Raw genomic sequence first — 27,854 nt, 5'->3', positions numbered from 1 at the left:
TTAAGAACAACAATGCCAACCAACCAGAGTTTCCAGGGACTAAACCTCTACTGAAAGACTATACATGGACTGACCCAGGGCTCCAACTGCTTATGTAGCAGAGAATAGCCTTGTTGGGGCACCAGTGGAAGGTGAAGCCCTTGGTTCTGCCAAGGTTGGTCCTCCGGTGCATTTTTATTATATTAATCCTGCCAATTCATAAGCATGGGAGGTCTTTCCATCTTCTGAAATCTTTGATTTCTTTTTTTAGAGTCTTGAAGTTCTTGTGATAGAGATCTTTCACTTGCTTGTATAGAGTCACACCAAGGTATTTTATATTATCTGTAACTATCGTGAAGGTTGTCATTTTCCTAATTTCTTTCTCAGTCTGTTTATCCTTTGAGTAGAGAAAGGCTATTGATTTGTTTTAGTTATTTTGTATTCAGCCACTTTATTGAAGTCAGGTTTAGGAGTTTTCTGGTGTAATTTTTTGGGTCACTTAAGTGTACTATCATATCATCAGCAACCATAATAATTTGACTTCTTCATTTTCAATTGACATCCCTTTGTCCTCCTTTTGTTGTCTGATTGCTCTGGGTAGGAATTCAAGTACCTTATTGAATAGATAGGCAGAGAGTGATCAGCCTTGTCTAGTCCCTGATTTTAGTGGGATTTGGTTTAGTGGGATTCTCCATTTGGTTTGATGTTGGTTACTGGTTTGCTGTATATTGCTTTTACTGTGTTTAGGTATGGGCCTTGAATTCCTGATCTTTCCAAGCCTTTAATCATGTAGGGTTGTTGAATTTTGTCAAAAGCTTTCTCAGCATTTAATGAGATGACCATGTGGTTTTTATCTTTGAGTTTGTTTATATAGTGGATTATATTGATGGATTGTCATATCTTCGTTCACCCTGCATCCCTGGAATGGAGCCTACTTGATCATGGCAAATGATTTTTTTAAATGTGTTTTTATATTTGGTTGGCAAGAATTTTATTTAGTACTTCTGCATTGATATTCATGATGGAAATTACTCTTGTGATGAATTACTCTTTCTTTGTTGGGTCTTTGTGTGGTTTAGGTACAAGTATTATTGTGGCTTCAAAGAACAAATTGATTAGCATTCCTCCTGTTTCTATTTTGTGGAACAGTTTGAAGAGTATTGTTATTAGGTCTTCTTCGATGGTATGATAGAATTCTCACTAAACTCATATAGTCCTGGGCTTTTTTTTCCTTGGGAGACTTTTGATGAATTCATCTATGACTTGAAGGGTTATAGTATAATTTAGATAGATTATCTAATGCTGATCTAACTTTGGTACCTGGTATCTGTCTAGAAAATTGTCCATTTCCTTCAGATTTTCCAGGTGTGTTGAGTATTGGTTTTTGTAATATAATGTGTTTGTTTTTATTTCCCTCAGTTTCTGCTGTTATGTCTCCTTTGTTAAAATGGATACTGTCTCTGTGCCTATGGTTAATGTGCTAAGGGCTAAGGTTTTATCTATCTAGTTGATTTTCTCAAAGAACCAGCTCCTGGTTTAATTAATTTTTTTTTGTATAGTACTTTTTCTATCAACTTGGTTGATTTCATCTCTGAGTTTGATTATCTCCTGCCATTTACTCCTCTTCTTTTTGTACTAGAGTTTTCAGGTGTACTGTCTAACTGTAAGTGTATGCTCTCTCCAGTTTCTTTTTGGAGGCACTCAGAGCTATGAGGTTTCCTCTTTGTACTGCTTTCCTTGTATCCCATAAATTTGGGTATGTTGTGCCTTCATTTTCATTAAATTTAAAAAGTCTAATTTTTTTCTTTCTTCCTTGAGGGAGCTGTCATTGAATAAAGTGTTGTTCAGCTTCCATCTGTATGTAAGCTTTCTGTTGCTTTTGTTGTCCTTAGTCCTTGGTGATGTGACAGTATGCATGGAATTAGTTCAAACTTCTTGTGTCATTTGAGGCCTGCTTTGTGATGGATTATATGGTCAGTTTTCAAGAAGGTGCCATAAGGTGCTAAGAAGGTATATTCTTTTTTTTTTCTTAAAGATGGAATGTTCTATAGCTATCTGTTAAATCCATTTGGTTCATAACTTCTGTTAGTTTCTCCATGTCTCTTTTTAGGTTTTGTTTCCATAATCTGTCCATTGGTGAGAGTAGGGTGTAGAAGTCACCCACTATTTTTACACGGGGTGCAATGTGTGCTTTGAGCTTTAGTGAGGTTTCTTTTATGAATGTGGATTCCGTTGTACTTGGAACATAGATGTTCAGAATTGAGAGTTTATCTTGGTAGATTTTTCCCTTGATGAGTCTGAAGTGTCCTTTCTAATTATTTTTGATAACTGTTGGTTGAAATTCGATTTTATTCATCATTAGAATCACTTCTTGTGTCTTTGGACAATTTGCCTTGAAAGAAAATTTCCAGCCCTTTTCTTTGAAGTAGTATTTTTTTTTGCCACTGAGCTTTGTCTATTTTATTATGAGATATGGGTCTGTTTAGAAAGTTTACCTGCTCTTCATTTAACTTTGGTATGTGGTATCTGTCTAGAAACCCATCCATTTCATTTACATTTTCCAATTTTATTGAGTATAGGCTTTTGCAATGGAATCTGATGATTGTTTGAATTTTCTTCCTTTCTGTTGTTATGTCTCCCTCTTTTGACCTTAGCCATCCTGATTGTTGTGAACTGGAATGTCAGGGTTGTTTTGATTTGAATTTCCCTGATGACTAAGGATGTTGAATGTATTTCTCAGACATTTGGTATTCCTCAGTTGAGAATTCTTTGTTTAACTCTACATCCCATTTTCTAATAGGGTTATTTGATTCTCTGGGTTCTAACATCTTGAGTTCTAGTATTAAATATTAGATAATGGATGTAGGATTGTTAAAGTCTTTTTTTTTAAATTTTTACAATCTGTTCATTGCTGTTTTGTCCTCTTAACAGCGTCCTTTGCCTTAAAGAAGCTCTTCAGTTTTATGAGGTCTCTTTTGTCAATTGTTGATCTTAGAGCATGGGCTATTAGTGTTCTGTTCAGGAAATTTTCCCCTGTGCCAATGTTTTTGAGTTTCTTTCCTAATTTCTCTTCTATTAGATTCAGCATATATTTGGTTTTACATGTAGGCCTTTGATGCTCTTAGAATTGAACTTTGTACAAGGAGTTAAGAATGGATCAATTTTCATTCTTCTACATGTTGACAGTCAGTTGAAACAGCACCATTTGTTGAAAATGCTCTCTTTTTTCCAATGGGTATTTTTTCTTCTTTGTCAAAGATCAAGTGACCATAGAGGTGCGTGTATTTTTCTGTGTTTTCAAAACCTCACCCTTCATGATAGTCACAAATAATGTAAAATATCTTAGTGTCACACTAACAAAGCAAATGAAAGATCTATATAAGAAATTCAAACCTCTGAAGAATAAAATCAAAGAAAACTTCAGAATCTGAAAAATCTTCCATGATTATGGATCATCAGGATGGGACTAGTAAAAACCACCATCTTACCAAAAGCAATATTCTGATTCAATGCAATCCTAATCAAAATTCCAATTCAATTCTTCCTAGACATAGAGAAAGCAATTCTCAAATTCATCTGGTATAACAAAAATCCCAGGATAGCTAAAACATTCTCAACAATAATAGAACTTCTGGGGGAATCACCATCTCTGACCTCACTGTACTATTATGTTCATATTGAATATATATATATATATATATATATATTATGCTATATTACCTATGTAGATTAAATAAAAGAAAATTAAGTTAATAATTAAATTGTATGATTATTTAATACTTTATTAGATAAAAGGCTGTGCTACTAGTTGTATCCTCATTAGTTAGATTTTTTTTCTGACATTTTCTTAGGTACAGTTAATATTTATAATTATTAAGTACTGAGCAAAGCACATGACTTTCATCATAGGAATGGTCATCACTCAAAGAATCACTCAAGTCTTACCAGTAGAGACTCACTGTTTCCAAAAATTTACCAACTGTGGCTCAGGTCTACTATCAACTATAAGAATATCATCAACTCACACATGAATTTATCAATAGCTTCTTATCATGTCAATTTGAAACTTGCTAGAATAAATTCCAGAAATATTTATAACTTTCTCTCTTCCCTCCTTTATTTCTTCTTTTCTTTCTTCTTCTCTGTTCCTACTCACCTTCTCTCTACCAAGTAATAAAGAATAGTATACAAATTATAGATATTAAATTTAGTTTGCTTGTATTTTATATGACCAAATATGATTATTAATCTTTTTGTTCTGTGTTCATTTTTAAGCTATTGCAGACACTGCACTATCGGTGGGATACATTTTGGGATATCTAGTAGGAATACGAAATCTTATGTTTCCTGTAGAAGAAGATATAAAAGCAGTGTAAGTCATACTATTTACTATTCTACTTAGTTTATGATGTATAGAACACTTGTTGACTTATACATAGAAAAGTTATTCAACTGTTATACATATATATATATATCAATGTGTGTGTGTGTAGAAACATAAGCACAATTATACTGTACATCTGTATTTTACTGTTTGAAATGTAATCAATACAATTACTTAAACGTTCATTAGCTTTTAATATTTTGTTGTTGAAAACATGCGGTACTCATTCAATACACATCAGCAATAAATATATGTATAATATATAGAAGTTTTCATCTTGGTTATTATTTAATTAAAAGAATTTTTCAAACAATATATTCTGTTCATATTCTTCCCTTGCACCAAACTCATTTGAGCTACCTCCATGACCACATGATGTTATATACCTAAGAACAATATGTTCTCTACAGCAGAATGTCACTACATGTAACAATAGTACTCTACAGTAGGTCCCATGGCCAATTGTTAGATTATACAAAATGAACTCAATGGCTTTTATTAATGAACTTTTTTATTTTGTTTTCCTTTATCATTTATTTCTTTTTCTTATTGGTCTTTTGTTTTTTTGATAATTCATTTTTTTGTGTGAGAGTTTCATTTTTGTTTCATTTTTTGAACGAATGAGAAAATGACATAATTTCTCATATGGAAACACACTACTGTACTTCTATAGACGCTTCCTAAATAAAGACATGTATGAAAATAATTCAAATAGTTTCACCAATTGTCTAGATGTCTTGTGCCATCATGACCCAGGAATAGAGTAAATCTAGCATGTCTAAAGGTCTTCAGTGTTAGTTTCTGTCCCTTATATTTCTTCCTTTATATGTCTCTCCCATCATCTTCCCTCATTATTCTTCCCATTCTAGTTTCTTTCTTAAATATCAATAACATTGTGTTGTGTTTCCCCTTCTTTGGTAGATTGTGTTGTTGCTGGCAACTTTGTGGGCACCTAACTTCTGGGGTTATTCTTACTGTAGAACTCAGAATCAATGAATGTGAATGATTAAGTATTACAGTACAGTCCTTTGGGTATTTTTCAAGTAGTAGTATAGTTGGATTGATGTAGATTGATACCCAAGTGCATGACGGAACCTTTACCCTAATTTTCATAATGACTGTACCAGTGTGCACTCTAATCAGCATGTGCTATCATTTGTTTCATTTGATCTTAATAGTTGTGATTGGTATGATATGAAATCACCTGATGGATAAAGTTGCTGAGTATTTCTTTTAAATGTTACTCAACCCTTTGTATTTTACATTTTGAGACTCTGCTGCAATCTGTACACAATGCTCAGTGTTTTAGTCCTTTATTTACTGTAGCTACTAACATTTTATTGGACATGTAATTGCTCTTCAACTCTTCTTTTCATTGCTGCTTTGCTTGAATGATTCCTTGTTTGCTTTGCCTTATTTTCAACTTCATGAGATCCCATTAATTAATTCTTGGTCTTAGTGTCTTTTCTATGGGATTCCTGCCAGAAAGTTCTCTCTTGTGTCAGTGAGTTTAAGCCTATCTTTCACTTTTTCCTCTCTGAGGATCAACATATCTGGTTTTATATGGAGGCCAGTGATCCACTTGGAGCTGATTTTTTATGCAAAGAGACAGTTTTGGACCTATTTGCATCTTATACTTGCAGCTATCCACTTTTTATCACTACCATTTTTGAAGATAAACTTTTCTCCAGTGTTTAATTTTGGTTTATTAGTAAAAAAAATTCAGTGTCCATACACATAGAATTATGTCTGGATCTTTATTTCATTGTCTGGTGTCTCTTTTTGTGCTCATACCATGCTGTTTTTACTATGTTAGTTTCTTGTAAAACTAGAATTCAGAGATAGTGATACTTCCAGATTTTCACTTAATATTCAAGTTTAGTGTGTGTGTGTGTGTGTGTGTGTGTGTGATCATATCAACCTGAGTTTGCTTCTATTTGCAAATAATAGTGTTAGAAATTTGATAGCATTGGTTAAATTTGTACTTTACTAATATTAAAATGTCCATTTCCACTACATTAGTGCTTCTGATCCCATCTCTTGCTCTTCTTAATGCACTGAGTTTTTCATATATAATTTTCCACTCAAGGTATTTCTTGAGGGTATTATGAAATATGTTGTTTGATTGATTTCTTTCTTAGCCCTTTTGTCATTTGTATATGGGAAGGCTCCTGAATTTTCTGTGTTGATTTTGTTTCCTGCTGTTTCGCTGAAAGTGTCCATTGGCTGTAGACATTCCCTTGTGGACTGTTCATGGTCTTTTATTCATAAAACCATAAAATATGCAAATAAATACATTTTGGAGTATTCCTTTTGTATTTCTATCACCCCGATCTTCAGTTGCCTTAGGGCTCTAGGTTAGATTTCAAGTACTAAAACGAGCAAGTATGGAAAAAGTCTTTTGTTCCTGAATCTAATTTTAGTAGCAATTCCTTGAGTTTCTTTCAACTTAGTTGACTGTGGATGTGGGCTTGATGTCAATCACCTGTGTTATGCTAAGGTGGGTCCCTTATAGCTCTAGAATGCCCACGACTTTTATCATAAAGAGGTGATACATTTATCAATGTCCTCTTCTGTATCTAATGTATTGACCATGTGGCTTTGTCATTCAGTCTGTTTATGTGACTATATTAATCGAATTAGCTATGTGTAATGATATCTTCTCTGTTTGATATGACATATGAGCTTTTGGACTTGCTTTTGTATTCAGTTTGCAAATATTTTATTCAGAATGTTTGCTTCTGATTATCCATTGTATTGTTGAAAAACCTATATTACCTTAAAAATAGAACCTTTAGAGAGCTGAAGCTAGGGTGCCCTTTAGCTTTTAAATAGTAAAAGTGACCAGAAACTGAATGAAGGAAATATCTTGATTAGAAATTCTAGAAAGCAAATGACAAAGATAACGATGTTCAAATAATAGAACAGTGAGAGAACATGTTTTATTATAGAGAAATGCTGGACACCAATGTTGAAAACCTTTCTTTGGAAGGCAGGTCCACATGATAAAAGGTACACACTCCTGCAATCTGTACTCTGACCTCCTCCTATATCATATTCATACACATACACATGTATACAAAATTGAAAAAATAAAATTTGATATGTACTTAAAAAGTATTTGAATAAATGTCTAATATATTAATATCTGAATGTTGCAAAGAACAAAATATTCATTAAAATCAGTTAAAAATCAAATTTATAGTAGAAAATCTATTCATATAATAACCCGTATGATTAGATTCTTGGATATGAATTTGGTAATGTAATTTTTTTCTGACCTCCACACATGCCCTAGCACACCTTTAATGTGCATGACAGTCTTAATATTGAAGTATACTCAAATCTATTTGCTTATTGTTAGTCAGTGCTTTCTAGGTGAACAGAATTTATAGAATGAATGTCTATCTTTGTATATTTATATCTGTACTATATTTATGTTATATATGTTTGTATTTACACACATATATTATATATACATTTATATTACATATTATATAATATATTATATACATTATATTATATATTAGTATATACATATATATGTATATGTTCTTACTGATCTGCTGATAGTTGATTATGAAGGGAATATCAGCTTTCTAGTTCAAAGAAAGTCTTAGACGATCTCCAATACCTGTTTGGTTCCTCAAGAAGTATCTTGCACCTGCCTTCACCTGTATGACATCCTACATTTCAGCCTTATTGTCTAATAAAAAAACTTTTATCTCAAATATAAGCTGAGCAAAACTATTATCATTTTGTAATTAAAAGCATAAAATATATCTAACACCAGTCCAACACTTTAGGTTAAACCTTTAGTTATCCATTCCAACTTAAGAAAGGCTTAAAATCTATATTATATTCTGGCTAGCTTGTATACTATTTGATACTATATAATGAAATATGTGTTTTGAAAGTTAAACAACCTGATAGACTATGAGACTATAATCAGTATGGGGTTCAGAGCTAAACAAAGAATTCACAGCTGAGGAATGCCAAATGGCTGAGAAACACCTAAGGAAATTTTCAACATCTTTATTCATAAGGAAAATGCAAATCAAAACAATCCTGAGATTTCACCTCACACCAGTGAGAATGGCTAAGATAAAAAACTCAGAGGACAGCAAATGCTGGCAAGGATGTGGAGAAAGAGCAATACTCCTCCATTGTTGGTGGGATTGCAGACTGGTACAACCATTTTGGAAATCAGTCTGGAGGTTCCTCAGAAAATTGGACATTGCACTACCTGAGGACCCAGCTATACCTCTCTTGGGCATATACCCAAAAGATGCCCCAAAGTATAACAAAGACACATGCTCCACTATGTTCATAGCAGCCTTATTTATAATAGCCAGAAGCTGGAAAGAACCCAGATGCCCTTCAACAGAGGAATGGATACAGAAAATGTGGTACATATACACAATGGAATACTACTCAGCTATCAAAAATAATGACTTTATGAAATTCATAGGCAAATGGATGGAACTGGAAAATATCATCCTGAATGAGGTAACCCAATCACAGAAAAACACACATGGTATACACTCATTGATATGTGGATATTATCCCAAATACTCGAATTACCCTAGATGCACAGAACACATGAAAATCAAGAAGGATGACTAAAATGCGAATGCTTCATTCCTTCTTTAAAAGGGGAATAAGAATACCCTTGGGAGGGAATAGGGAGGCAAAGTTTAGAACAGAGGCAGAAAGAACACCCATTCAGAGCCTGCCCCACATGTGGCCCATACATATACAGCCACCAAACTAGATAAGATGGATGAAGCAAAGAAGTGCAGGCCGACAGGAACTGGATGTAGATCTCTCCTGAGAGACACACCCAGAATACAGCAAATACATAGGCGAATGCCATCATTAAACCACTGAACTGAGAACGAGACCCCCGTTGAAGGAATCTTAGGAAGGACTGAAAGAACTTGAACATATGAACAACAATGCCAACCAACCAGAGCTTCCAGGGACTAAGCCACTACCCAAAGACTATACATGGACTGACCCTGGACTCTGACCTCATAAATAGCAATGAATAGCCTAGTAAGAGCACCAGTGGAAGGGAAGCCCTTGGTCCTGCCACTACGAAACCCCCAGTGAAAGGGGTGCTTGGGGAAGGGTGGTAATGGAGGGAGGATGGGGAGGGGAACACCCAGAGAGAAAGGGAGGGGGAGAGGTTAGCTGGATGTTGGCCTGGAAACCTGGAAAGGGAATAACAATCGAAATGTAAATGAGAAATACCCAAGTTAAAGATGAAAAAAATTCAAGAATGACCAATTATCTGTAAACATAGGAAGCCCAACACAGCTTCCAGAACTGAGAGTTTGTAGAGACAAATCTCCACTAGCACAGTCCTCTATCAGCAACATGTAACTGCCAGTCTTTAGCCTTCTGTCCCAAAATCAACTGTCAGACCCTAGAAATGCAGAAATCTCGAAGGGCTGATAATTCTGGCTCAGTAGAGATTATCATTCAATAACCATTCTGCAAAAAGTGTCCCTTTATGGACAGTATCAGTCTGCAGATGAAACAGCTAATTTTAGCCCAGTGGCTGCCTAGCCACAAAGAATTACCTCACCTGGTGGTAGAGATGCTCTTTTTTTTTTTTTTTTTTTTTTTTATTAAATCTGCAATGGGGAACTCTTAGGAGCAGATATGTCTCAACCAAAGATAAAAAACTTTAAATTTCATATTTTGTGGATTTCTGACGTTTTTGAAAACCATCTATCTATATAAGGTAATCTTGACTGTTGTCCGTTAACTATCTTAATATATTATCTTGAAAGCACTCCCACAAACTCAGAGCCATGAGTTTGCTATTTGGCCCTTAACTCCCATGTGTAATTAACACAGAAGTTTGTAATGGTATCAATAGAAGGACTGGCTCTAAACCTTGTACTTTTAAAACTTTTTAACAAATAAATTCTATACCAAAGCAAAGATATGGGTTTAGCTTAGTTACCAAATGAGATTACGGCTGTACAACTCAATCTAGCTAATTCCTCTCTGTTAAATTACAACCATTTCTAAATTCCTCATAAAAACAACCTTAGAATAACCACTTTCAGCCCCCAAGAAGTCCAGGGAATTGGGGCAACAGCTGTTTTATAAGTTCTTCAAGCTGTATATGGGTGCTGAGACCTCAGTTCATTAAGTATACATAGTATGTGCCACATGTGATGCATTATTATAAACATACAAGTGGATTCACAGTACTAAGACACATAAAACTTGTGGATTTTACAAGCAACATGGATGTAGTGAAAGTGGATTCTAAAGGGTTTGGAGAATTAAAGTGAGAATATTCAGCTTAGAGGGGCTTTGAAGTCTTTCAAAAGGAAAGGTAGGGTATTCTTAATTACATAGCTCCTGCTTAGCATGCAAAAGTCCCTGGGTTCAATCCAAAGCACCACAATAAACACATAGTAACAAGAAAGAAATGTGTAGCTCCTATGGATGCTACATATTAACATATGACAATCAGATATTGGAAATGAAGATTGGGACCCTATGTGATTGTGGGTAGATACATATATTCCTGAATAACACCCTCCACTGAAGAGGAGTTGTCTCACCATTGATAACACTGTGAACACTTCCATATTTTATAAAAGGAAGTCTAATAAGTTCTTCAAGAATTATAAGAAAAGAGCTCCTTCAGAACATGCTGAAGAATTGAGCATCTTTACCACAATAACCGTTTAGTGAATATTTTACTTCATAATGAACATGTATTTACTTGTATCTTATATGTGGGAGTGGTTTTGCAGCATATATATGTCTACATGATGTGTGTAAAGTGGTGGATTGTTGAATCCTTTGAAACCTACAGATGACTGTTAGCCACCACATAGTTACTGGAAACCAAACCCTGTTCCTGCAAGCACATCCAGTGCTCCTAATCTCTGCTGGGGAATCTTTCTATCTCCTAACTAAGATTTTCCATGGGTGTGGATCTGAAAATATTAGTAATAATATATTCATTGAATTCTGTAGATCTTATCCCTAAATGATTAAAACAACCAAACAGACAACAATTGGTAACTTTGAAGATTATTCTATTAGGCTCAGCATTGATTAAAGAGAGAAGGGATACTAACAGCTCACAGACACTCTCTGAAATAGAAATATGGCAAACCCCAGTACAGGGTCTTTCGTATCTTCTCCACATTTTGCTACTGACTAAGCTTTGTGAAAAGAAAAAGAAAACTTAAGAAGAATGCAAATGACTCCTACAGGAAAATTGGGAAGAGCACTTCTGTGGTCTTCTATAGCAAGTACACTTAGCATAAGGGTCCTGAAGGAAGGGATCTCAGATATCATGGCAAGGGTCAGATGCCATAAACAAGAAAAGTCATGCAGCCTAAAGAGCAAGGTTTCTTGCCACAGAGGTCCAGGTGTAAGATTAGAGGAGTCAGACAAAGAAACAAGTTTTGGTTTTCCAGAGGTACTGATTAAGGGCAGGGGAGGGGGGAGTTTAAATAGGAACAAGCAGGACCACCTCCTATCTGAATCACGTCACTGAAAGGGGAAGTGGAGAAGTGATGCTCTGATAGGCAGAAAAATAAAACAACTGGTTCTAGTCAAGCAAAGCCCCCCCTATTATTAGTGACGGATTACAAAGTGAATGCAAATTAACAGAAAATTTTACCATCAAATTATGATTTGTTTATAAAAGCTCCTAACTGAACTTTCTATCTCCCTTTGTACAAGTGGACATGTTCAGCAATTTCGCATATTGCAGAGGAATTGGTGGAGGTCTTATTTTGCTGTTGCTGTATTTGCGTTTTGTACATCTTTACCACTCTCATTTTTTCCATCTCGTCTACCCGGTGAGTAAAAAGAAATATAATCAGGCACCGTATGCTTTACCCTCTGCTCCTGTGCTCAAAACACAAACAAACTTATTTCAAAGTGAATATGCTTTCCTCCTAGTTTTGCTCTGTGACAAAGAATATTAACATTGTTCTGTTGTTTTTATCACATCAAGCAGGATAACATCCAAATATATTTATGAGCTATATTTTTACTCATGTATATTCATTACTCATTATTAATTCTTAATAATACCATTTTATTTAAAGTAAGTAGTCATTTTAAATATCAATGGATAGTCAAATCTATTTAGCCATTGTTAGTCAGATTCTCTATCGTAACAGAACTTATTCAATGAATCTCTCTCTGCCTATCTATCTATCTATCTATCTATCTATCTATCTATCTATGCACACATATGCATACATATGTATGATTCATTAGAATGATTTACATGCTCTGATACAGAAAATCCAACAATGTCTGTCCTTGAAATTCTGGTCAGTAGTCCCTCAGTCCATTTGTGTAGATGCCTTAGCTGCTCTTCAACACCTACAGAAACTACACAGAAGTGGCTCTAATGCCCATGAAGGAATGGACTTGCTAGTGACGAAGGCAGGAGCAAACAGGGAAAGAGCACAAGGGGTCAGGGAAAAGTCTGAATGGTCATGTTCAGTTCTTCAAGAAGTACAAATGGAAATGGAGGATGGAAGCACAATATACACAAACATTTGACATAGACAGAGACTGTCCTGTAAAGGGAATCTCACCACGAACAGAGCCTATGTTGGGGGGCGGTGATTCACTCTGTAGCTCTGGCTGTATTGGAACCCGCTGTATAGATCATGCTGTTCTTGAAATCAAATGTTCATGAGCCTCTCCCTCCCAATTGAAGTGATTTATTGAGTGTGCCACTAACATTTAGCTAAATAATCAGTTTTGAAAGAAATACAAATAGACAATAGTTGAAGAACATTTGGTATCTTTTTCCAGTATGGAAATGCAAATTGTACCTGCATTGAAATTCAGTGTGGTCAAAAAAGCTATTCTCAAGACAATGCATATGAGATCATGGGAAAGAAAAGACTTTACTCATTGCTGGTGACAATATAAACTTTTAAAGTTACTCTGGAGGTTCCTCAAAAAAAAAACCCACAAAAAACCAAAAAACAAACAAACAAACAAAACAACAACAACAACAACAACAACAGCAAAACAAAAAACAAGGGGCCAGAGATACATCTTAGCTGTTGACAATGCATTCTACAACCACACTTGCAGAGCACCTAAGTTTGGTCACAACTACCGTAGTTGTGGGCAACACGGGAAATTGCTTATGTGCACAAATTTTCTCACACAAATTTACATATTTAGAAATCATTTTTAAAAAACTAAGAACTATGGTATAACCTAATTATAATACTCTCCCCAATGCATGCATGAGTAGCTGTGTATCTTGCCTCACTATTTACAATAATTAAAAATGGAATATAGATATTTATAAATAGTTTAATGGAATAAAGAAAACATATCTGTGTATAGTGAAATTTTATTCAGCCATAAATAAAAATAAAACCATGAGTTAGGAATTCTTATGTTAAGTAAAATCACTGAAACTCAGAAAGTTAAGTACAAAATGTTCTTTCTGCTGTAAATGGGGTATAAATATAAAAATGCACCCATGTATACATGCTTGTGTATAGTATACGGGTATCTGTTTGTGTATGTGTGCTGGAGTATTGTGGGTGTAACAACTAGAGAAGTGATGAAGTGAGGATCTGAAGTGAGCTCAAGACAAGTTGGCTATATAGCAATGAAATACAGAAAATACAAGATCAGAACTTGAGACATATAGGGAGAGGAATCAACAGGGTTGGGTGGCCATGACATGTGGGAGAGCAATAGGGAAAGGGAACAAATAAGAAGAGAGTATGACAACATATACACATGGAAATACAGTTATTAAATCAACCACTTGATATGCTAGCCTAAAATGTTTAAAATAAGTGTTTAACAGCTCTAGCAATCAGAGAATCGCTAATTGAAACAGTTTTAGTAGATTCCATCTAACACAACCCAGAATAGATTAAAGAAGTCCCAATGAGACATCGTCCAAGAAAAGTGAAGCCTTCATTACAATTACTGCACTAGTCGCAACAACCATGGTTTAAAACCTGCGTAGAAATCCAACAACAAACTACTGGATAAGGAAAATGTGTTACCCAGGGCGCTTCAATCTGATGTAAGGAAAAATCATAACACTTGCAGGAAAAAGGCTGTGATGGCATGTACATGTAGGAAATGGAGGGACAAAAGGGACTTTATGAGAAGAAAAGGTGAAGGGGGTAGGAGAGGACAGTGAGTAAAATCATGTCAAGTAAGAAGGGGTAATGATATGCATTCCAGAATGAAAATATTATAATTGCATTTATTAATATTATTACTATTACATTATTACTATATATTTATGTACAAAGTTCTACCTTGCTCCCATCAAATACTTTGTAATACAAAAAAATGGTATTTGGAGGAGCCATTTTTGCGCTGTTATTTATTTATGGCAAACGTTATTTATTTAATATGACTATTTGACTCCACATTAAATTACAAATTAATTCAGCCATAGATTCCACACTTTCAGCAGTTAAGAGATATGCATACAGTTAAATGCAAATTTAAAATGCTTGTTAGCAAAGAATTGTGTTTTACAAAGCACTATTTTGGTTGAAGAATTTGCATTCTAAAATACACATTGATTTAGTGTGTTTATCATAACTAACTTGCCATTCCATGACAAATGCAATTATTGTAATGTGTACAAGTGCATGATGTATATTTTCCTATAAACTTGGAGTTAAGAAAAGATTATTTTTCTTGTGACCTATAGGTGCACAGCAGATAAGACTTGAGAAAAGTAAGGAACCTCCCACCATTGACAGGAGACTTAAAGATAAGGAAATTCAGCCTGGTTTGAAGGGTGTTCTTCATGCTATTTGGGTAAAGTAAAATATTTTTGTTAACAAGCCAGTTAAATTGACCTGTGTAATTTTCTTATAGAGTTAAGAATAAGGCAGGGTGTTTCATTTAAATTTTCAGTAATTTTGTGTAAATTACTAAATTACACATTTTCCATATAATAGAAAGAAACACCACCCTTATTTGATATTACTAAAGACTGCTCTACTGTTAGAGAATAATAATGCAAGACTAATTATTTTGATTTATTTTTAATTGATTTGGTACAATTTTGTGTTTATTCTCTCTGAAGAAATAAGTATGGCATTTAACAAAATTACATGAACTGGAAGAACTCTGTTTCAACACATAGCACCACTACAAATAAAACCTCAATATTTAAACCAAACTCCGTTGTTTCTCTGTATGACAAACAGGTCTATCAGAGTAGAAACAGACATAGGAATACATAGGGAGCCCATTCCAATGCTATAGTCCTGTACTGAATATTTCTGTCACCATTTATACCATTCTTTTTGGCATAGAGATTGCATGGTTGTGATTTTCACATTGATTTTTCATTCGTACTTAGTTAATATTACACTGTGAATAACACTTCCAAGAGTCTTCACAATAACATCAACAAAATTTTCCTAACTCACAATAAAATTGCATGCCTACCTAATTTTCAGTTATTTTCTGCTTTCTAGAGATATTTTATTTTTCATTTTTCTTCTCAAAATTATCTCATTCCTTTTTAGAAAATATTTTATTTTACAATTAAAATACAATACAGCTCTTCCTTTCCCCCTTTCTTCCCTCTTTCCATTCCCATTTATACCAAGCCCCTGTTTTTTTTTATTGGATATATTTTTTTTAATTTTTCATAATTTTATTTATCAAAGCAATGTTAATTGGAATAATTAGTTCCAGACTTCTTTTTCTATCTTTTTTATTGGATATATTCCTTTATTTACATTTCAAATGTTATTCTCTTTCCTGGTTTCCTATCCATTAGCCCCCTACCCCTACCCCTACCCCATAAATGTGTTCCCCCCGATCCATCCTCCCTTACCACCCCTCTGGACATTCCCCTGCCTTGGGGGCCCAACCTTGGCAGGACCGAGGACTTGCACTTCCTCTGGTGCCCCAACAAGGCTATTCTACTACATATGCAGATGGAGCACTGGGTCAGTCCATATATAGTCTTTGGGTAGTGGTTTAATCCCTGGAAACTCTGGTTGGTTGGCATTGTTGTTCTTATTTGTTTGCAAGCCCCTTCAGCTCTTACAATCCTATCTCTAATTACCCTAAATGGGTTCCTGTTGTCAGTTCAGTGATTTGTTGCTAGCATTGACCTCTGTATTGGACATGCTCTGGATGTGTCTCTCAGGAGAGATCTATATCCGGTCCCTTTCAGCACGCACCTTTTAGCTTCATCAATCTTATGTAGTTTTGGTGGCTGTATATATATGGGCCACATGTGGGGCAGGCTCTGAATGGCCGTTCCTTCAGTCGCTGCTCTAAACTTTGCCTCCATATCCCCTCCTATGGATATTTTTTGCCCTTACAGGAAGGAGTGGGAGCATCCGCATTTTGGTCATCCTTCTTCTTGAGCTTCCTGTGGTCTGTGGATTGCATCTTGGGTAGTTCGAGCTATTGGGCTAATATGCACTTATCAATGAGTGCATACCAAGTGTGTTTTTCTGTGATTGGGTTATCACACTGAGCATGATATTTTCTAGTTTTTTCCATTTGCCTATGAATTTCATGAAGTCATTGTTTTTGATTGCTGAGTAGTATTCCATTGTGTAGATGTGCCACATTTTTTAATCCATTCCTCTGTTGAAGGACATCTGACTTCTTTCCAGCTTCTGGCTATTATAAATAAGGCTGGTATGAACATAGTGGAGTATGTTTCTTTGTTGTTTGTTGAAGCATCTTTTGGGTATATGCCTAGGAGAGGTACAGATGGGTCCTCAGGTAGCAGAATGTCCAATTTTCTGAGGAAAATCCAGACTGATTTCCAGTGTGGTTGTACTAGTTTGCAGTCCCACCAACAATGGAAGAGTATTCCTCTTTCTCCACATTTTTACCAGCATCTGCTATCACCTGAATTTGTTTTTTTTTTTTTTTCTTAGACATTCTGACTGGCATGAGGTGGAATCTCAGGGTTGTTTTGACTTGCATTTCCCTGATGACTAATGATGTTGAAAATTTCTTCAGGTGCTTCTAGGCCACTCGATATTCCTAAGCTGAGAATATTTTGTTTAGTTCTGTTCCCCATTTTTAATAGGGTTATTTGGCTCTCTGGAGCCTATTTTCTTGAGTTTTTCCTATAATTTGGATAAAAGCCTTCTATCAGATGTAGGATTGGTAAAGTCTCTGAAGAAAGAAATTGATCTCATAAGATGGAAAGTTCTCCCCTGCTCATGGATTGGCAGGTTTAATATAGTAAAAATGGCCATTTTTCCAAAAGCAATCTACAGATTCAATTCTTCCCCATCAAAATTCCAAGTCAATTCTTTATAGAGATAAAAAGAGTAATTTGCAAATTTATTTGGAATAACAAAAACACAGGATATTGAAATCTATACTCAACAATAAAAGAACTTCTGGGGGAATCAACATCACTGACCTCAAGTAGTATTACAGAGCAATAGTCATAAAAACTGTATAGTATTGGTACAGCGACAGGAAGCTAGATATGTGGAATAGAATTGAAGACCCAGAATTAAACCCACACACCTATGGTCAGTTGATCTTTGTCAAAGGAGCTAAAACCATCTAGTAGAAAAAAAGATAGCATTTTCAATAAATGGTCCTGGTTCAACTGGAGGTCAGCATGGAGAAGAATGCAAATTGAACCAGTCTTATCACCTTGTACAAAGCTTAAGTTCAAGTGGATCAAGGACTTCCACATCAAACCAGATACACTCAAATTAATAGAAAAAATAATGGGGAAGAGTCTCGAACACATGGGCTTTGGGGAAAATTTCCTGAACAAAACACCAATGGCTTATGTTCTAAGATCAAGAATCAATAAATGGGACCTCATAAAACTGCAAAACTTCTGTAAGGCAAAGGACACTGTCATTAGGATAAACAGCAACCAACAGTTTGGGAAAAGATCCTTACCAATCCTTTTTCTTAACTGAAGAGAAAGAACTACAGGCAAATAGGAACACCGAGGGAAAGGTAATAACCTTTACTAGTGAAGAGGACCTTTTCAGTTTTAATTAGCTACTTCTATTGCTCTTCCTCGAAACATAACATCTCAGGATGTAAGAAGTGTAGTTGGTTTCTCATTTACTTAAGAGTAAATATCTGCATTATAAGTAAATACATACTGTATTTATCTTTCTGGGTCTTGTTTACCTCACTCAGATAGATGGTTTTCTAGTTCCTTCCATTTGCTTGCAAATTCCATGATGTCATTTTTAACAATTGAGGAACACTAAGTTGTGCAAATGTACCACATACCCCACATATCTTTTATCCATTCTTCAGATGGACATGGCAAATAGGAATCGATATAGAGAGTGAAAAAAGTCACTCACTTCTTTGGTATGGTACTTGAGATGAGGATGGTCATTTGGTCTGTTTTTTTCGTTTCGTTTTGTTTTGTTTTTTTGTTTTTTGTTTTTTTTTGTTTTTTTGTTTGTTTGTTTTAGGTAATTGTTGGTACACTTCCCTAGACCAGTTGTTAAGTAGAATGATTTTGCCTTCCTGAGTAGAATGATTTTGCTCATTGTACATTATCACCATCTGTCACATATATATTTGGGAAGATTTTTTCCCATATGTATGATATCAGTTAATTCTATTAAAGGTTTCTTTGTTCTTATCTTTTATTGGGTATTTTCTTTATTTATATTTCAAATGTTATCCCTTTTTGGGTTTTCCCTCATAAACCCTTTATCCTATTCTGTTAAGGGTTTCTACTGCAGAAAAGAAGCTTTTGATCTCATGAGATTCCAAATCTCCATTTTTGACATTATTTCTTAAGCTAGTGAAGTCATATTTAGAAATCCCTTTCCTTATCTTTAAATGTACCTAATTTATCCTCAAGTAGTTTCAGTTTCAGGTATAATACTTGGGTAGGCCATTGATCCATTTGTAACTGACTTTTGTGCAGGATGAGACACAATTTTTTTTTAATTGGAGATTTTATTTTTATTTACATTTCAAATGTTATTCCTTTTCTTGGTTTCCCGGACATAAGCTTTTAATTCAATTTTCCTCCCCTTCTTCTATAAGGGTTTTCCCCCCAATTCTGCCAACATACCCCTACACTGGGTGTCCAACCTTGTCAGAACCAAGTGCTTCTCCTTCCATTGGTGCCCAAGAAGGCCTTCCTCTGCTACATATACAGTTGGAACCATATCTTTGGGTAGTGGTTTAGACACTGGGAACTCTGGTTAGTAGACATTGATGTTCTTATGGGTTGCAAGCCCCTTCAGCTCTTCAGTCTTTCCTCTAATTCCTCCAACAGGGGTCCCATTCTCAGTTAAGTTGTTTACTGCTAGCATTTGCCTCTGTATTTGACATGCTCCGGCTGTGTCTCTCAGGAGAGATCTATATCCGGTTCCTGTCAACATGCCCTTCTTAGCTTCATCAATCTTATCTAGTCTTAGTGGCTGTATATGTATTTAATGGGCACATGTGGGGCAGACTATGAATGGCCATTCCTTCAGTCACTGCTCTAAACTCTGCCTTCATATCTCCTCTTATGAATATGTTTGTTCCCCCTTTTAAGAAGGAGTGAAGCATTGGCATTTTGGTCATCCTTTTTCTTAAACTTTATGAGGTCTGTGTGTTGTATCTTGGGTAATTCGAGCTTTTGGGCTAATATTCACTTATCAGTGAGTACATATCATATGTGATTTTCTGTGATTGGGTTACTTCACTCAAGATGAGATTTTCTCGTTCAATCCATTTGCCTATGAATTTCATGAGGTCATTGTTTTTGATAGCTGAGTAGTATTCCATTGTGTAGATGTACCATATTTTCTGTATCCATTCCTCTGTTGAAGGGCATCTGGGTTTTTTTCCCGCTTCTGGCTATTATAAATAAGGCTGCTATGAACAAAATGGAGCATGTTTCTTTGTTGTATGTTGGAACATCTTTTGGGTATACGCCCAGGAGAGGTATAGCTGGGTCCTCAGGTAGTGCAAAGTCTAATTTACTGAGGAACCTCCAGAATGAATTCCAGAAGTGGTTGTATCAGTTTGCAATCCCAAAAACAATGGAGGAGTGTTCCTCTTTCTCCACATCCATGCCAGCATCGGTTGTCATCTGAATTTTTGATCTTAGCCATTCTGATTGGCATGAGGTGGAATCTCAGGGTTGTTTTGATTTGCATTTCTGTGATGACTAAGGATGTTGAACATTTCTTTAGGTACTTCTTAGCCATTCAATATTCCTCAGCTGTGAATTCTTCTTTTGCTCTGTACTCCATTTTTAATAGGGTTATTTGGCTCTCTGGATTCTATCTTCTTGAGTTCTTTATCTATATATTGGATATTAGTCCTGTATCAGATGCTGGATTGGTAAAGATCTTTTCCCAATGTATAGGTTGCCATGTTTTTCTAATGACAGTGTCCTTTGCCTTACAGAAGCTTTGCAATTTTATGAGTTCCCATTTGTCGATTCTGGATCTTAGAGCATTAGCCATTGGTGTTTTGTTCAGGAAATTTTTCCCTAAAGCCCACGTGTCTGAGACTCTTCCCCACTTTTATTCTATTAGTTTGAGTGTATCTGTTTTGATGTGGAGGTCCTTGATCTAATTGGACTTAAGCTTTTTACAGGGCGATAAAAATGGTTCAATTTGCATTCTTCTACATGCTGACCTCCATTTGAACCAGCACCATTTGTTGAAAATGCTATCTTTTTTCCATTGGATGGTTTTAGCTCCTTTGTCAAAGGTCAAATGACCATAGATGTGTGGGTTCATTTCTGGGTCTTCAATTCTATTCTACTGATATACTTGCCTGTACAAATACTATAAAGTTTTTTTTTTATCACTATTGCTCTGTAATATTGCTCGAGGTCAGGGATGGTGTTTCCCCACAAGTTCTTTTATTGTTGAGTATAGTTTTTGTAATTCTGTGTTTTGTTTTATTCCAAATCGATTTGAAAATTACTCTTTCTAACCTGTGAAGAATTGTCTTGGAATTTTGATGAAGATTACATTGAGTTGAATCCGTAGATTGTTTTTGGCAAAATGTCTTTTTACTATATTAATCCTGCCAATCCATGAGCATAGGAGGTCTTTCCATCTCCTGAGATGTTCTTCAATTTCTTTCTTCAGAGATATAAAGTTCTTGTCATACATATCTTTCACTTGCTTGGTTAGAGTCACAGATGTATGACTATTGTGAAGGGAATCCTTTCCCTAATTTCTTTCTCAGCCATTTTATCCTTTGAGTAGAGTAAGGCAACTGATTTGTTTGGGCTAATTTTATACCCAGCCACTTCTCTGAAGTTGTTTATCAGGCTTAGTAGTTCTCTGGTGGAACTTTTGGAGTACTTAACTATACTATCATATCTTCTGCAAATTGTTATATTTTGACTTCTTCCTTTCCAATGTTCATCCCTTTGGCCTCCTTTTGTGGTCTGATTGCTCTGGCTAGAACTTCAAATACTATATTGAATAAGTAGGGAGAAAGTAGGCAGCCTTGTCTAGTCCCTGATTTTAGTGGGATTGCTTCAAGTTTCTCTCCTTTTAGTTTAATGTTAGCTACTAGTTTGCTGTATATTGCTTTTACTATGATTAGGTATGGGCTTTGAATTGCTGATCTTTCCAGGATGTTATAATGAAGGGGTGTTGAATTTTCTCAAGTGCTTTTTCAGCCTCTAAGAAAATTATCATGTGGTTTTTATCTTTGAGTTTATATAGTGGGCTAAGTTGATGGATTTCCATATATTGAATGATCCCTGCATCCCTGGGATAAACCCTACTTGATCATGATGGATGATTGTTTTGATGTGTTGTTGGATTTGGTTTGTAAAAATGTTATTGAGTATTTTTACGTTGATAGTCAAAAGGGAAATTTGTCTGAAGTTCTATTTCTTTGTTGGTCTTTGTGTGGTTTAGGTATAAGTATAATTATGGATTCATAGAAGGAATTTGGTAGTGGTTTGTCTGTTTCTATTTTGTGGAAAAGTTTATACAGTATTGGTATGAGATCTGCTATGAAGGTCTGATAGAATTCTGCACTTTATAAATCCATCTGGTCCTGGGCTGTTTTTGGTTGGGAGACTTTGATTATCAGATTCTATTTCTTTAGGAGTTATGGGGTTTCTTAGATGGTTAATATTTTTCTGATTTTTGGTACCTGGTATTTGTCTAGAAAATTGTCCATTTCCTCCAAATATTCCAGTTTTGTTGAGTATAGGCTTTTTTAGTAGGATCTCCTGAAGTTTCCTCAGATTCTGTTGTTATGTCTCCCTTTTCATTTCTGATTTTCTTAATTTGGATACACTTTCTGTGCCCTCTGTTTATTCTGGCTAGGGTTAATTTATCTTTTTGGTTTTCTCAGAGAACCAGCTTTTGGTTTTGTTGATTCTTCCTATAGTCCTTTTTGTTTCTACTTTGTTGATTTCAACCCTGAGTTTGATTATTTCCTGCCTTCTACTCCTCTTGGGTATATTTGCTTAACTTTTGTTTTAGAGCTTTTAGGTGTGCTATCAAGCTGCTGATGTATGCTCTCTCCTGTTTCTTTTTGCAGGCACTCAGAAATATGGGTTTTCCACTTAGCATTTCTTTCAGTGTATCCCATAAGTTTGGGTATGTTGTGCCTTCATTTTTATTAAATTCTAAGAAGTCTTTAATTTCTTCCTTTATTTCATCCTTGACCAAGTTATCAATGAATAGAGCATTGTTCAACATCCATGTATATGTGGGCCTTTTGTCATTTTTTTGTTGTTATTGAAGACCAGCCTTAGTCCATTGTCATCTGACAGGATGCTTGGGATTATTCCTATCTTCCTGTATCTGTTGAGGCCTATTTTGTGTCCGATTATATGGTCAGTTTTGGAGAAGGTACCATGAGGTGCTGAAAGAAGATGTATCCTTTCATTATAGGATAAAATGTTCTATAAATATCTGTTATGTCCATTTGGTTTATGTTATTGTTGTAAAAATATAAAAAATAAAGTGCTGTCTTTTGTCTTTTATCTGCTCTAGGGCTAGCACTGATATCTGATAGTTATCTTAAAACTCAGTCAGCAAAGCCTCTCAAATGCTCTGCTCCATCCCATATCACACTGCTGAAGGCCTCTCTCTGAGCCTGGCAACGATCTCTCTCCCTATCTAGTTTCCAAGGCAGGTTTCCATGCCAGAAACACACATCCCAATTCTGCCGTGGCCCAGTGTCTCCAGCCACCTCACACTTTCCTACACTCAAACCGTCACATAAAAGAACACACAACACAACCTTTGACCCAATTGATAAGATATAATTGCCCACCTAAACATACAATGCCCAATACATATCCATCCCTTAAGAACATTAATAACAACCTATAAATACACAGAGTGGAATTTTACGTCAGCTTCCATTTTCTCTCTGCCATGGCTAGTCTCTATGTCCCTCCTATTTCTCCTCTTCCTCCCCGGCCCCCTCCCCCTCCAAACTTTTCTGCTGCCCATTCTTCCTTCTCATCAAATGACAGGCCTCCTTCTATCCTGTACCTGCCCTCACCTGTATTTTACAAAGTAAATGTGGAGAAGGTTCTGGTAAAGTCACCTGAGTCCTGAGTACATGACTAGGCATCTGTCCTTGGGGCAGTGGAATTAGCATCAAAATACAGATAACTTCAGGGCAAACCACAACAGGTTTAAAACTTCTGTTAGTTTCTCTACGTCTCTGTTCAATTTCTGTTTCCACGATCTGTCCTTTAATGAGAGTGGGGTATTGAAATCTCCTACTATTATTGTGTGAGGTGCAATGTGTGATTTGAGCTTTAGTAAGGTTTCTTTGAAGAATGTAGTTGCCCTTGCACTTGGACCATAGATATTTAGGATTGAGAGTTCATCTTGGTGAACCAATATCAGTTGAATCCCTTATCCACTCATCCTTGATTTCTGACCACAGCATTAATGGCCTAATATTGTTTTTACATTTAGTACTTGCATTTTCATATGCCAAGATTTCTATCAAATTCCAAAATTACAAAAAAATCAACTGACTTCTAATTTCATTTTTAGGCAATTTACAAATTATAGTATATCATTTCTTTATTGTATTTTTTCATACAATGGGTCATAATCTATAGATCCTTTATATCCATAAAATGATTTTATTCAGTATATTGCAAATATTTTATTATACTTCTTTAGTGATTTTTAGCAATAAAAAGAAACTCTTAAATTACTTGAAAAAAATACTTGTCTGGTATTAGGGTCTGTTATAGTTTTATTCACAGCTCAAACAAATCTTTGTAAAAAAAAAAATAAGTGAAGTCTTTTCCAGAGCCTTGTACAATGTTTGTAAATGTAGCAAACTTTTTCTTGGGCTCCTCAATTTGTTCCAAGCTCTTGAATCCACTAAATGACATTGTTCTATAGCAGCAGCATCAAATTAAAATTCTTCTTGTGTATCAGAATATTAGCATTCTCTGAGCAACTGATCTTTGACTATATTTTTCCCATCGCTCTGTTTTATTCTAAACCATTGCCATTGCAGACTGGCATCTAGTAGAGCTTTCACAAATCCTGTCCAGTCTTAGGGAATAATTATATTTTGAGTAGGCCATTTGTTTAGAATTTGATTCACATAAGGGAAATGTCTCTCATAGGAAATTGTGGCCTCTTTAAACATCTTAGATTATCACACACAACATCATCCTATCTTGTCCTAAACTTGTTAGACCTCATTAGGTGACATATGGTATGCAACTATTGGGAGAGGTGTTGATGGTGATCTCATAACCCAGGACCAACTGACCCTAACTCTGGTGGTGTGGTAGGTTTGACATTAATTCTTTCTCTCAAAAGAGGTTGTTTCATCAAATTGTCTTCCCACCATTTCAGCTTTCCTTTGTCCTGATCAGTGGGAAAGCTTCTTTATTTTATTTTTTCTTCTTTTATTTTCTCCTGCAAGAAACTCCTATCCTCTTGCTCACTCGCCAGGTCAGAGCACTCTTCTTTTCTTTGTTTATTTCTTCCTTGCTTTTTTTTGAAATCTTGTGTGTTTTATTTATATTATTGGATGTTTTTATTTACATTTCAAATGTTATCTCCTTTTCCAGTTTCCAGTCCATAAACCCTTTATCATATGCCCCCTCCCCCTTCTGCTGTAAGCATGTTCCCCCACCCAACTACCAACCACTTCCTGCCTTCCTGCTATGACTTCACCTATACTAGCACATCCAGCCTAGGCAGAACCAAGGGCTTCTCTACCACTGGTGCTCCAACAAGGTCATCCTCTGCTACATATGCAGGTATAGCCATGGGTTTGTCTGTGTGCACTTTTTGATGGTGGTTTATTCCCTGGGAGCTCTGTTTGGTTGGAATTGTTCTTATGTGAGTGCATACACCTTCATCTCCTTCAAACTTTTCTCTAACTCCTCCAATGGAGAACACATTCTCAGTTCAATGGTTGTCTTTGAGCATCCGCCTCTGTATTTGTCTTGCTCTGGTACAGCCTCTCAGGAGACAGGTATATCAGGCTCCTTTCAGCATATACTTCCTAGCATCACCAATATTGGCTGGATTGGTGGCTGTATGTCTATGGTCTGGATCCACAGGTGGAGAAGGCTCTGAATGGCCATTCCTTAAGTCTCTGCTCCAAACTTTGTTTCCAGATCTCCTCCTATGAATATTTTTGTTGCCCCTTTTAAGAAGGACTGAAGCACCCACGCTTTGTTCATCTTCCTTCCTGAGCTTCATGTAGTCTATGGATTGTGTCTTGGTTAATCCCAGCTTTCAGATTAATATCCACTTATGGTGAGTGCATATTATGTGTGGGTTTCTTTGTGTGTGTGTGTGTGTGTGTGTGTGTGTGTGTGTGTGTGTGTGTGTGTGTGTGTGTGTTGGGTTACCTCCTCAGGATGATATTTTCTAGTTCCATCCAGATGCCTATGAATTTCATGATGACATTGTTTTCAATAGCTGAATAGTACTCTGTTTTTAGAGGCACAACATTTTCTGTATCCATTCCTCTGTTGAAGGACATCTGGGTTCTATTCCAGATTCTGATTATTATAAATAAGGCTGCTATGAACAAAGTGGAACATGTGTCCTTGCTATATGTTGGAGCTTCTTTTGAGTATATACCCAGGAATGGTGTAACTGGGTCCTTAGGCAGTATTATGTCCAATTTTTAGAGTAACCTCCAGACTGATTTTCAGAGTGGCTGTACCAGATAGCAATCCCACCAATAATGGGGAAGAGTTCCTCTTTCTGTGCATTGTCATCCACATCCACTTTCACCTGAGTTTTTGATCTTAGCTATTCTGACTGGTTTGAGGTGGAATCTTAGGGCTGTTTGGATTTGCATTTTCCTATGACTAAGAATGTTGAACATTTCTTTAGGTACTTTTCAACCATTCAATATTCCTCAGCTGAGAATTCTTTGTTTAGCTCTGTACTCCATTTTTAAAAATAGGGTTATTTGACTGTCTGGAGTTTAAATTCTTGAGTTTTTGTTTATGTTGGATATTAGCTCTCTATTAAATGTATGATTACTAAAAGACCTTTTCCCAAACTATTGGTTGCCATTTGCCTTATGACAATGTCTTTTGCCTTACAGAATCTTTGCAATTTTATGAATTATTGATTCTTGATCTTATAGAACAATCCATTGGTGTTCTGATCAGGAAATTTTCCCCAGAGTCCATGTGTTTGAGGCTCTTCCCCACTTTTACTTCTGTTGGTTTGAGTGTATCTGGTTGTATGTGGATATCCTTGTGCTACTTGGACTTGAGATTTGTACTGGGCAAGAAGAATGGATCAATTTGCATTATTCTACATTCTGACCGCCAGTTGAATGAGCACTATTTCCTGAAAATGCTATCTTTTTTCCACTGGATTGTTTTAGCTTCTTTTTTAAAGTGACAAGGATCAAGTGATCATAGATGTGTGCATTTATTTATGGGTTTTCAATTCTATTCCTGTCTCTGTACCAATACCATGCAGTTTAATATCACAATTGAAGTGTAATACAGCTTGAGATCAGGAATGGTGATTTTCCCAGAAGTACTTTTATTATTGAGGATAGTTATCGATAACATGGATTAATGTTATTCCTTATGGATTTTCAAATTGCTCTAAGTCTAGGAAAAACTGAGCTGGAATTTTGATGGGTATTGTACTGAATCTGCAGATTGTTTTAAGCAAGATGGCCACTTTTACAATACTGATCTGGCCAATCCACGAGCATGAGAAATCTCTCTATCTTCTGAGATATTCTTTAATTTTTTTCTTCAGAGACTAGGAGTTCTTGTTATACAATTCTTTCACTTGCTTGGTTAGAGTCACACCAAAGTATTTTATATTATTTGTGACTATCGTGAAAGGTGTAGTACCTGTAATTTCTTTCTCAGCCTGTGTACCTTTTGAGTAGAGAAGAGCCACTGATTTGTTTGAACTAATTTTATATCCAGCCACTTTGCTTAAGTTGTTTATTAGTCTGAGAAGTTCTCTGGCGGAACTTTTAGGGTCACAAAACATACTATCATATCATCTGCAGTTAGTGA

The 27,854-nt window shown here is 35.7% G+C and overlaps 1 protein-coding gene across 1 annotated transcript in view; it reads left to right on the top strand.

Annotated features, from left to right (window-relative positions):
• Slco6a1 (solute carrier organic anion transporter family member 6A1) overlaps nucleotides 1-27,854 on the top strand; it is a 97,234-nt gene that overhangs the window by 18,639 nt on the left and 50,741 nt on the right. Inside the window, exons 4-6 of the mRNA XM_032899783.1 lie at nucleotides 4,255-4,351; nucleotides 12,092-12,210; nucleotides 15,081-15,190. Of these exons, the coding sequence (XP_032755674.1) occupies nucleotides 4,255-4,351; nucleotides 12,092-12,210; nucleotides 15,081-15,190 (326 nt within the window). The remainder of the gene's footprint in view (nucleotides 1-4,254; nucleotides 4,352-12,091; nucleotides 12,211-15,080; nucleotides 15,191-27,854) is intronic.

This window comes from Rattus rattus, chromosome 4, assembly GCF_011064425.1.
Source record: "Rattus rattus isolate New Zealand chromosome 4, Rrattus_CSIRO_v1, whole genome shotgun sequence".
In the NCBI taxonomy this organism is placed as follows: domain Eukaryota; kingdom Metazoa; phylum Chordata; class Mammalia; order Rodentia; family Muridae; genus Rattus; species Rattus rattus.
This window is presented reverse-complemented; position numbering and strand designations above follow the sequence as displayed.